Below are 12,053 nucleotides of genomic sequence, written 5' to 3'. Positions count from 1 at the left end.
ATCACCAGTTGATTTCGGCACTCCTGTCTTCTGAGCCCAGATAGGGCTTTATGACAATTCTGAATACAGTACTCTAGGCAAGCACCACCAATTTATCATCCCTGGAAGTCCCCTTCTCTCTCTGGACCTTCTGTATCATACAGGATTGGCGTCCACGGTTCCTGAGTCTGGGTTCCCATTTCTCTGAGCTCGGGAAGGGTCATTGTGATTCTCTTTCCTGTTGCTCCTGATGGAGCCACAGGGGAGGCTGTACTTGGAGGACCATAGAGCTTGGTCCTGTGGGGAGCTTGTCTCCTTGGCAATTTTCATTTTTCCAAGGAAATGGGGTAGTGGTGAGGAGACCTTTTGGGGCCTCATGAAGAATTATCAGGCCTTTCTGTGGCTCTCATGGAGACAATCTGGATGCTTGGAATCTTGCACAAAATGACCTTTATATTCATCCTGAAGGGACCTTGGAGACTAAAATTCCAACTTCCCATATTATAGCAGAGGTAGCCGCGGCCCAGAATTTCCTGATGGACTCTCTGTCCTGCTCTCTTCCCTCCGCCCCCAGCACGTTCTCCCCCAGGCACCTGGCTTGCTGTTTGGCAGCCTTCTTTCACGGTCTGGAAGATCTGGTCCTTTTTGTCCACTTGGATGGTGCCGCCCAGCCCAGGAATGTCCTAGAAACCTGGAGCCACTGGGTATCAGTGCTTTTCCCTTTCCCGTCCGCTGCAGGGCACCTCCCAGGGCTCCTTTCAGAGCCATTTAGGCCTCTTGCAGGGCTTTGGTTGCGAGGGCTCGCTTCCTCCTCAGCCTGTGTCCACACTGTGGAAGATCTCCCTTTCTGCTCAGTCCTGTGGCCTGTGGGCCTCCTGTTGTCCCCGCCTCTGTCCAGGCACTTCCTCGGCAGCTGCGACCTCCATTCTCTGTGACAGGAGGAGCCAGGGGGCCGAGGCTCCCCACCATCCCGGGCAGCAGCCACTCTGCTCTGTGCAGACGGGGCCTGGGAGGCCGTGCGGGGCCGCGGCGTCAGCCTACTCAGTGCCCCCAGCGCGGCCATGGGAGCTTGGGGTCCGCCCTGCGCTTTCTGCCACGGATGCGTTCTGAAGCCCAGTTAATGTTCTTTTTGCTACTTAATTGAATTTTTATTGAAATTTCTCCCCTCTTTTATGCTTGTTTTGGTTCTCTCTTCCTGCAGCAGACAGCAAAAGCCTCACAGAACCCATTTCCTACCAGGGCCTTTTTGCAGGATTAGTCATTTTTAAATGACTTTAATCTCCGTTTTGAAAGTGATTTCTCTACTCATTTTGTCATATTACTTTGTACTCATTCTAGGGGGAGGGGAAGTCGAGGGCCTGCATTAGTCACCGCATTTGGCACTTGATCTCGGGTGACGGCTCGTCCTCCCAAAGCGGTGGGAAATCGCGGGTGAAGGCACCGACTCACAACCAGGCTGACTGGGGTTGAATCCCGGCTGTGTGGCACCTGGCAAGTTACTCAACCTCTCTGTGCCTTGCTTTTCTCAGCTGTAAATGGAGATAATAATAGTACCCGTCTCATTGGGCTGTCGAGACAACTGAATGTGTTAACACAAGAAAAGCTCTAAGAATGCCCGGCAAGAGTAAAAGCTATTCAAGCATTTACTTGGAAGGAACGTGGTCGCTGGTTGAACGGGACTTTTCTTGGCCCCGCCTTCTCTGTGAGTTCTGAAGCATTTGAGTGGCAGGGGCTCCTGAGTTTGCTTGTGCCCCTTCCCTTTCTGCACCCCACCAGAGAGTGTGTGCAGGCCTGGCCGTGCGTGCCCGTGGGGTGTGCGTGCCCGTGTGAGAGGAGTGTTACTACTGTAAAGCAACAGGCCCTCATCCTCTGCTGACATCCCTGCACCTCCGTCCTGGGAGCTTTGGGCCCGTGCATTTCTCCAGCCTGCTTCTAGAGCACTAGGCTGAGTGCCCCCAAAGCAAACTGTGCTTGGGAGGGGACGGGGGCGGTAGTGGCCAAGGTCAAATGTGTTTAGAACAAAAGACTTGAAACAGTGCGGCCTGAATTTGGGACTTTCTATGTCAACACGCTCATTTCCCCAATTGGACCTTTTCAGTATAAGGGGCCTTATGGCCATTTCCCTTCAGGTGATTATAATCTCAGCAGTGGCTCCGTTTGTGGCTCACAGAATAATGTACTTTGCTTTAGTTTTGAAACTTGTTTGCAGAAAGATAAAGCCAACCGGGCAGCCCAGCCTTGGGCCTTGGGGACGGTGGCGCTGGGCAGGTCCATTTTCTTTCTCCAAGTCTGGTGGGACCAGGGTGAGCAGAAGCCAGTGCTGCTGGGAGACCGGGTGCTCTGGCCGGACCCCGTGGGGGCATCTGGCCGAGGCACCGAGGGCAAGTTACTCGCTTCCCTGAGCCTCAGCTTCCTCATCTCCGAAGTGGGGTGTCGCCAGTGGTCGTGAGGATGGAAAGAAATTAACCGGGGTGAGAGAAGCATCCACAGCGCTGGCACGATGGCGTGCCCAATAAATGTAGCCGCTAATATCATCAGCACTGGTGGTGCTAATTAGTGCTAATTATGATTATTGGCCAAACAGTGCTTTTGTTGAACGGCTTTCTTGAAGTCTAATTTGTATACCGCAAACTTGTTTTTAGCGAGCAACGAGCAACGTAGCAGATTTGCGGAACTGTTGTGGTGCTTACCACAGCCTAGTTTCGGGGCACTGCTGTGACCCCACAAGGCTGCCTCGTGCTCGTGTGCAGTTTCCTTGCTGCCTACCCCAGCCGCAGGCCACCGCTTATCTGCTTTCTGTCTCTGCCAGTGTGCCTTTTCTGGACATTTCACGTAAGTGGGTTTTACATTAATTTTTCTCATCTGCTTCTCAACCTGATTCCCTTTTCTCACATGTGGAAACTGAGTCGGGGAGGTTAAGAGGAATACCTCTGGGCTGGTGACTAAGCAGGGGAGGGGGGCTTTGAGTGCAGGGCTCTGCTCTCGTCCCCGGGGGATGACGGGCTTGGGAGCAAATGAGCGCTGGCAGAAAGACGTGTCTAGCCTAGGTCTCTAGGGCGAGGCGTGTCGCTTGTCCCACTCACCCTTGAACTGACCTGGGTTCAAGCCTGTGTCCTCTGCTCATCACCCCTGCGAGAGCGCCCGCACCTCTCTGGTCTCTGGGGGCCCCTCCCTGAATGCAGATCGTGGGCTGGTTGCGGTCCTGCTGTCAGGGAGGGCTCAAAGGAGGTGCAGCCAGTGATTGCATTGGAGGCTGGACGTGGGGGTCCCCTCACCTCTCTCGCCTTTGCAGGGGTAGTCTCATGCAACAGACCTGTGGAGGCTTGTCCAGACCCATGTCCTGTTGCTGTCATTTCCTGGGGAAAGTCGCTGGGGCTGTGCCTTAGTCTCCTCATCCCTACAGTAGGAGGGGCCCTGCTCCCGCCTCATTGCTAGTTGTGAGAAAAGCACTCAGCAGAGCGCCAGGCGCACAGGAAGGGCTCCGTGGCAGCTTGAGTGAGTCTGAGCTAAGGCATCAAAATAATAAAAAGCCAGTTGAGCCTGGCTGGGGGGCGGGGGCCCAGCAGGTCCCCCAGCTGCCCCAGCTCCAGCCATCTCCTCCCTTGGGTCCCTTTGTCTGCGCCCCGCGGAGCCCAGCTGGCAAGAGCTGGGAATTACCAGGCAGGGGCCGGGGCATCTCCCACCGAGGAGCTGGCAGCCGCTGCATCCTTCCCTTCCCGTCCGAAGGGCCCTGTAATGGGAGGCCCCCAGGGGAGCAGGTGCCCTCACCCCGGGAGGACGTTCTGGGAGGCGCCCTGTGCCAGGCTGGGCGGCTGGGCTTCAGAGGTGGAGAAGCTGCCAGGAGGTACAGGACTCGGGGCTGGGAGCTTTGGAGAGAGCCTTGTCCTCCCAGGCCAAGCTTCGCCGCTGCTGGCTGGGGTCCGGCCGATCTTCACACGGTCAGGGGCAAGGCCAGGGACCAGGGTGGACGTTGGTGTGGTGGGTGGGGTCCAGGGAAGGGCTCAGAGCCAGCGCTGAGGGAGCCCCTCCAGACCCTGCCTGGGACAGCAGAGGCAACTGTGAGAGCCTCAGGGTAGGGGACCCTTGGGGCCGGGGCCATGCCTGTGGCTGTGGTGAGTGCAACCAGGTGCGAGCGTACGTGCCTGCAGGTGAGTGTGTGTGTGTGGGAGCCACAGTGGGAACAGAGTGTGGGAACGGATGTGTACGTGTATCTGGGCTGCCTCTGGCCCAGACTTTCTGGGTTATGTCTGTGAGGCTTTTTCTGGAGACTAAGCTGTGCTGGCGGGGGCAGTGGTTCATTTTCTCGGGGTTACAAGAGCAAGGTCAGTGCAGCCGAATCTGAGCTTTTGTTTGTCTCTCCCCTGCCCGTGGCAGCCTGCGGTCCGTTTCATTCATTATTAAGTTTTAAATCCACCTGACACGAAACTTGAGCCGTAGAACTCACTCCCTTGCTCCGGCTGGCTCGGTTCAGCCCCCACCGAGGCGTGGGGGAACCTCACCGGCTCTGCTTGCCGTGTCCTGTGTGCCTTTGTTTTTCCAGAAACAGCCAGCCCCTGGTTTGTTTAGTTTTCCTCTGAGGCTGGACTGGCCGGTGAAGGCCAGGGAGGGTTGGCCATGTGGTCCTCTGGGCAAGGAGAGCCTCCGCTGCCTGCCGAGGTGGGTTTAAGGGCCCATGGGGCTCTGAGCTCTGGGCCACCCTTGCTTATCCCCTAGTCGCCCCACTTCAGGCCATCTCCCAGGGTCCTGAGTGGACTTGGGGCAAATCCAGGGGTTGGAGGGGGAACAGAGCAAGCCCCCCCTCTTAGGATGGTTTGGGCTGGGAGCCCTGCAGACCCTTCTCAAGCACTCTTGGCTTACTCCTGTTGGTGTTGCCGGGTCTGATGCCATGTGCCTGGGACATGCGCCGCCTAGGTCTGTCTGCTCCCTGTGGCAGCAGACCCAGCTCCAGCCCCAAATGTGGTACGGCAGAATTCACAAAGGTTTCTTTTCTTTTTTCTTTTCTTTTCTTTTCTTTTCTTTTCTTTTCTTTTCTTTTCTTTTCTTTTCTTCCCGTGCATTTTCTTTTCTTGCACAGTTTTGCCTCCACCCCTAAGGATAAGTGGAACTTCCCACCAGGACTAGGGGCTGGAAGGGGAGTCAATCCCCGGGTCTCGATCAGGTGAGGACCTGCCTCCTTTTGGCCTCTGGGACTGCCGGTCTGGTCTGTGAGGTCATTTCTGGTGACTTTTTCCAGGCTGCACCCCCGACCCCATCAGGGAAGTGCCGGAGACCTCACCTCCTGTGGGGGGTACGGTGTCCAGCGAGGCCCGGGCAGGTGGCGCCGAGGAGAAAGACATGTTCCTTCCATATCCTGCCGCCCCTCCTTCACCCCCTCTGCACACCGAGGGCCTTCATGTCCACTCGCTTCCGCCGCCCCCCCGCGCCCAGGACTCCCTCCCCCGACTCCCCCTGCCGCAGTCGGCCAGCTGCACGGCCCCAGCCCGCGAGCTGTCGAGAAGCCGAGAAGCCGGCTCTGTCCTTGTTTCTGGGCGGCCCTGGGAATTGCCTCTAATCTCCTCTCTGCCTTCCCCCTGCAGATGGTGATGACGACCCGCAACTCTCCTGGGTGGCCTCGTCTCCCTCCAGCAAGGATGTTGCGTCACCCACGCAGATGATCGGAGATGGGTGTGACCTCGGCTTGGGCGAGGAGGAAGGGGGCACGGGCCTGCCGTACCCTTGCCAGTTCTGCGACAAGTCCTTCATCCGCCTGAGCTACTTGAAGAGGCACGAGCAGATCCACAGCGACAAGCTGCCGTTCAAGTGCACCTACTGCAGCCGCCTCTTCAAGCACAAGAGGAGCCGCGACCGGCACATCAAGCTGCACACGGGCGACAAGAAGTACCACTGCCACGAGTGCGAGGCGGCCTTCTCCCGCAGCGACCACCTCAAGATCCACCTGAAGACGCACAGCTCCAGCAAGCCGTTCAAGTGCACGGTGTGCAAGCGCGGCTTCTCCTCCACCAGCTCCCTGCAGAGCCACATGCAGGCCCACAAGAAGAACAAGGAGCACCTGGCCAAGTCGGAGAAGGAGGCCAAGAAGGACGACTTCATGTGTGACTACTGCGAGGACACCTTCAGCCAGACCGAGGAGCTGGAGAAGCACGTGCTCACCCGCCACCCGCAGCTCTCCGAGAAGGCCGACCTGCAGTGCATCCACTGCCCCGAGGTCTTCGTGGACGAGAACGCGCTGCTCACCCACATCCACCAAGCCCACGCCAACCAGAAACACAAGTGCCCCATGTGCCCCGAGCAGTTCTCCTCGGTGGAGGGCGTCTACTGCCACCTGGACAGCCACCGGCAGCCCGACTCCAGCAACCACAGCGTCAGCCCCGACCCCGTGCTGGGCAGCGTGGCCTCCATGAGCAGTGCCACGCCGGACTCCAGCGCGTCCGTGGAGCGCGGCTCCACCCCGGACTCCACCTTGAAGCCTCTGCGGGGCCAGAAGAAGCTGCGGGATGAGGGCCAGGGCTGGTCCAAGGTGGTCTACAGCTGCCCCTACTGCTCCAAGCGGGACTTCAGCAGCCTGGCTGTGCTGGAGATCCATCTGAAGACCATCCACGCCGACAAGCCCCAGCAGAGCCACACGTGTCAGATCTGCCTGGACTCCGTGCCCACCCTGTACAACCTCAACGAGCACGTCCGCAAGCTGCACAAGAACCACGCCTACCCAGTGATGCAGTTCGGCAACATCTCCGCCTTCCACTGTAACTACTGCCCCGAGATGTTCGCTGACATCAACAGCCTGCAGGAGCACATCCGCGTCTCGCACTGCGGCCCCAACGTCAACCCGCCCGACGGCAACAACGCCTTCTTCTGCAACCAGTGCTCCATGGGCTTCCTGACGGAGTCCTCGCTCACGGAGCACATCCAGCAGGCGCACTGCGGCGTGGGCAGCGCCAAGCTGGAGTCTCCGGTCGTGCAGCCCACGCAGTCCTTCATGGAGGTCTACTCCTGCCCCTACTGCACCAACTCGCCCATCTTCGGCTCCATCCTGAAGCTCACCAAGCACATCAAGGAGAACCACAAAAACATCCCGCTTGCCCACAGCAAGAAGTCCAAGGCGGAGCAGAGCCCGGTCTCGTCCGATGTGGAGGTGTCGTCCCCCAAGCGGCAGCGGCTCTCGGCCAGTGCCAACTCCATCTCCAACGGCGAGTACCCCTGCAATCAGTGCGACCTCAAGTTCTCCAACTTCGAGAGCTTCCAGACCCACCTGAAGCTGCACCTGGAGCTGCTGCTGCGCAAGCAGGCATGCCCCCAGTGCAAGGAGGACTTCGACTCCCAGGAGTCGCTCCTGCAGCACCTGACAGTGCATTACATGACCACATCGACCCACTACGTGTGCGAGAGCTGCGACAAGCAGTTCTCCTCGGTGGACGACCTGCAGAAGCACCTGCTGGACATGCACACCTTTGTGCTGTACCACTGCACCCTGTGCCAGGAGGTCTTCGACTCCAAGGTGTCCATCCAGGTGCACCTGGCTGTGAAGCACAGCAACGAGAAGAAGATGTACCGCTGCACGGCCTGCACCTGGGACTTCCGCAAGGAGGCTGACCTGCAGGTGCACGTCAAGCACAGCCACCTGGGCAACCCGGCCAAGGCGCACAAGTGCATCTTCTGCGGGGAGACCTTCAGCACCGAGGTGGAGCTGCAGTGCCACATCACCACGCACAGCAAGAAGTACAACTGCAAGTTCTGCAGCAAGGCCTTCCACGCCATCATCCTGCTGGAGAAGCACCTGCGGGAGAAGCACTGCGTGTTCGACGCCGCCACCGAGAACGGCACGGCCAACGGGGTGCCGCCGGCCGCCGCCAAGAAGGCGGAGCCCGCCGACCTGCAGGGCATGCTGCTGAAGAACCCCGAGGCGCCCAATAGCCACGAGGCCAGCGAGGATGACGTGGATGCGTCGGAGCCCATGTACGGCTGCGACATCTGCGGGGCGGCCTACACCATGGAGGTCCTGCTGCAGAACCACCGGCTGCGGGACCACAACATCCGGCCGGGGGAGGACGACGGCTCGCGCAAGAAGGCGGAGTTCATCAAGGGCAGCCACAAGTGCAACGTGTGCTCGCGGACTTTCTTCTCGGAGAATGGGCTCCGGGAGCACCTGCAGACGCACCGCGGCCCCGCCAAGCACTACATGTGCCCCATCTGCGGCGAGCGCTTCCCCTCCCTGCTGACGCTCACCGAGCACAAGGTGACCCACAGCAAGAGCCTGGACACCGGCACCTGTCGCATCTGCAAGATGCCCCTGCAGAGCGAGGAGGAGTTTATCGAGCACTGTCAGATGCACCCCGACCTGCGCAACTCGCTCACGGGCTTCCGCTGCGTCGTGTGCATGCAGACGGTCACCTCCACGCTCGAGCTCAAGATCCACGGCACCTTCCACATGCAGAAGCTGGCGGGCAGCTCGGCCGCATCCTCCCCCAACGGCCAGGGGCTGCAGAAGCTCTACAAGTGTGCCCTGTGCCTCAAGGAGTTCCGCAGCAAGCAGGACCTGGTGAAGCTCGACGTCAACGGGCTCCCCTATGGCCTCTGTGCCGGCTGCATGGCCCGCAGCGCCAACGGACAGGTGGGGGGCCTGGCCCCGCCCGAGCCCGCCGACCGGCCCTGTGCCGGCCTCCGCTGTCCTGAGTGCAGCGTCAAGTTTGAGAGTGCCGAGGACCTGGAGAGCCACGTGCAGGTGGACCACCGTGACCTCACGCCGGAGACCAGTGGGCCCCGGAAAGGCGCCCAGACGTCGCCAGTGCCCCGGGTAAGAGCCTGCCCCTGCTTCTCGGGGCTCCGCTGACCCCCGGAGGAGCCGCTCGTGCCGAGCTCTGTATCTCCTCGTGGTGTCGCCTCTGGTAGCCTGGAGAGCCCGCGCTCTCGTGCGGGGGTCAAGCACATCCGCTCCGTCACAGGCTCTGAGGCGATCCCCAGGATTGTCCGTTCCCTTCCCGCGGTGTGACATTGGCATACGTTATCTATCTCTCTGGGCCTCATCTGTCGGGAGCTCGTCCGCACAAGGGAGAATAGGATTGCCTTTAGGGCCCCGTGGTGTAAGATAAGTAAAGGGCCTCGTGCCCCAGCTGACACACGGTTATAAATGATTTCGTCTTTCTTACAGATCTGGGTTGGACTTACTCGCTTGTGTGTTGAATCTCCTTGGGTGAGTCCCTTTGCTCTCTGGGCTTCAGACTTAGGATTCTTTTGATAATCCCTAGAGATCGTCTCCACATAAAGGGCTCAGGACCTGCACTTAGCACGGGCTGATCCTGCTAGCTGTAATCACTAGCCGATACTGTTCTCGCCCACAGCACGGCATTACAGTTAGCGCAGTTGCGGGTGCATGGAAGACGCTAGGAATGGTTCTAGCGACTCCTCTCCTTCGTGACTGTTGGATCCTTTCACTCATTCATCAGATTTGTCCCGAGTACCCGTTACGTTTGGGGCTGCCTGGCGGTGGAGGAGAATCAGAAATGGACCTTACCGTGGGGGCTCCCAGACCAGGAGGAGACCACAGGCCCGCAGCCAGGTTTCAATGAGGCAGGGCAAGTTCAGACTACTGGAGGGTCCGCATGGGCCATGGGGCCAGTGGCCGAGGGGCACTTGGTGGTGGGCCTGGAGCCTGTGTGGCTCTTGGGTGTCAGACAGTACGGGCCCGGGGATTCCTGCTGAGTCTGTTGTCTGTTTGCAGACTGAGGAGGTGCCAGGCGGATCCCGGGAGATCTGTCCCTCGAGGGCCACTGCTGGCGCCACGGGCAGGAAGGCAGAATTTGGAGGAGGGCCATCCGCTGCAGGTGCCTGCTGGAAGACGGGGATGTAGCTCTGGGGGGTTCCACTACGGGATCAGAAGTGGGATCAGAGCTGGGGCCTGGGACTCTGGGACTTTGAGGGTGAAAATGAGAGAGAAGGAGGGCTGGAGAGAGTGGAAGGAGAATGTACGGAGAATGTCTCTGGGCAGGGGTCCCATAGGACACCCACTGGAGGTACTGTGCACCGGCCCTGGGCACCACCTCTCAGCTCTGCTCAGCCTCTGCTGGCTGGAGGGCTGGCCAGTGTGGGTGGACTGGGGGAGCCTTTGGGCCCTGGAGTCCGGTGGGCTGGGTTAAAACGCAAATCTCTCTCTTCCAGGACCCGCTAGGGGTTTGATCTCTCTGGGCCTCTGTCCTCTCCTATAGAGCCAGAGAGTAAGGGTGATAATGGTAGCAACACATAGCGACAGGGTCTGTCTCCGGAGCTGACATCACCGGGGAGGCATTTGGCGGGGGGTGGGGGAGGCCCTTCTGGGTTTTTAACGAGCATCTGCTGTGATTGGTCAGTGCTTGTGTCTCATCCGTGGTTAAATATTATGACTGCTTCCTGTGCCGACCTCAGTATTTTGCCCTGAGCTTTCAGTGAGTAAAGGAAGCGCTGGGCACATAGGAAACATCACTTGCTATCTCTCCCGTTCATGATCCCAGCTCACACTTACCGAGGGTAAGGCTGTGCCAAGCACTTTCTATCTACGTTATGACACTACCTTTATGGATGAAGAAACAGAGGCACAGAACAGTTGGTCATTATTAGCCCCCAGCTTTCAAGAGGCAGAGAAGGGATTTGAACCCAGGGAGTGTGGGGCCATAGCCGAGCGAGCTCTTGACCCACGTTCTGCCAGGCACCTCTAGAGCCCATACTGGTTGCAGGTTGGGGTGGGGTCTGGGATGTTTACCCTCTCGTTCAGACTTTGTGACAGTGTGGCAGGGCTGGGGCCCACACACCTTCCTCCCAGGTGCACCCCAGCCCCATCCGTGCCTGCCCACACGGCCCACCACATTGCTGGTGCCGCCAAGGCCTTGAGCTTTCAGAGCCTGCCCTTCCCCAGTCTCTGCCCCGGATTCTGCATCAAGGACCATTTCATGAAGCCCCTACTGTGTGAGCAAAGTGTTTTATATCATTTCCATGCAACAGCCTGGGAGCTTTGCCGTGACCTCTGTTTTGGCAAAGATGGTACACAGGCTCAGAAAGGTGGAATCATCTACCCAGAGATGCACAGCTGTGCCTGGCAGCTCAGAGATTCAAATACAAGGGGGCTTGTTTTCTGTGAGCCTGACAGGCCTTCCTCTGCCTGTTCCAGGTCTTGCGAGAAAGGAGGTGAGCAGACAATCACATCTAGAGGCCTGGGCAGATGGGCCATTTGCAGAAAGGAGCCAGACAAAGCGTGGAACCTTCCCAGTGGAGACCCAGCCTCTGGGGCCTTGCCCCCTGCCTGGGCACGCCTGGGGGCAGGGGCCCAGATGTCTGTTCGCCCACCCCTCGCTCCCCTAGGACTCACGCATGTAAGAGCAGACTCTGGGGGCCGAGCAAGGGCTTGGGGGCTGGCAGGCTGGGACCCTTGGGAGTGTATCCATAGCAACCAGCTCTCAGAGGACTGGGTTCCCGTGGGGCCGAGGCTGCTGTCGGCTGGAGCGGGAAGCATGGAGGTTCTACCCCCTCCCCCCACCCCCACTCTGTTTATGGGTAGTAACAACATCGCCCCAACTCTAGGCCAGTGTGGGCAGACCCCAGCCCTCCATCGACCCCCCAGGTCCTTACAGTGCCAGGTGGGGCAGACTGGGTGCTCTCACACAGGTCAGAGGGCTTGGCCAGGCCGCATCAGCTCTCTGTTCCCTAGCCTAGGACTGTCCGGGCTGTTCTGGGACACGTTGCTGAGGAAAGCTTCTCAGACAGCGGCTCTGGAGGCAGCCTGCCTGGCCTCAAATCCCCAGCCCCTTGCTCAGCAGTGCAGAGCTCTGGCCAAGTAGCTTAGCCTCCCCAAACTCCACTTTCTCCGTCCGTATAGTGGGGCTTGCCGAGTGATTGTGAGTCTTCACAATGGACAGAGCCCGCACATAGTAGGTGCTCAGTCAATGTGAGCTGCCATCCCCATCAAGGAAATTCAGCAGCTATGGACTGTCTTCCCCGTCGCTCCCTTTCTTCTCGTCTCCTGTTGCTACTAGTCTCAAGCGTGTTCTGCCTCTGCCCCGGGCTCCTCTCTGAGGTTGCTGGGGGCCACGCAGAGGGAGGCGGCCATGGCC

General features: G+C 59.1%; 1 protein-coding gene across 3 annotated transcripts in view; it reads left to right on the top strand.

Annotated features, from left to right (window-relative positions):
- The window catches only part of ZNF423 (zinc finger protein 423), a 337,109-nt gene that overhangs the window by 192,189 nt on the left and 132,867 nt on the right, over window positions 1–12,053 (top strand). For all 3 annotated transcript variants that reach the window (XM_019794103.2, XM_034672642.1, XM_034672641.1), the window contains one exon: window positions 5,556–8,770. In XM_019794103.2, the coding sequence (XP_019649662.1) occupies window positions 5,556–8,770 (3,215 nt within the window). The remainder of the gene's footprint in view (window positions 1–5,555; window positions 8,771–12,053) is intronic.

The sequence above is a fragment of the Ailuropoda melanoleuca genome, chromosome 12, assembly GCF_002007445.2.
Source record: "Ailuropoda melanoleuca isolate Jingjing chromosome 12, ASM200744v2, whole genome shotgun sequence".
Taxonomy (NCBI): Eukaryota; Metazoa; Chordata; class Mammalia; order Carnivora; family Ursidae; genus Ailuropoda; species Ailuropoda melanoleuca.
The sequence above is the reverse complement of the archived record's forward strand: the minus strand, read 5'-3'. Positions and strand labels throughout refer to the sequence as shown.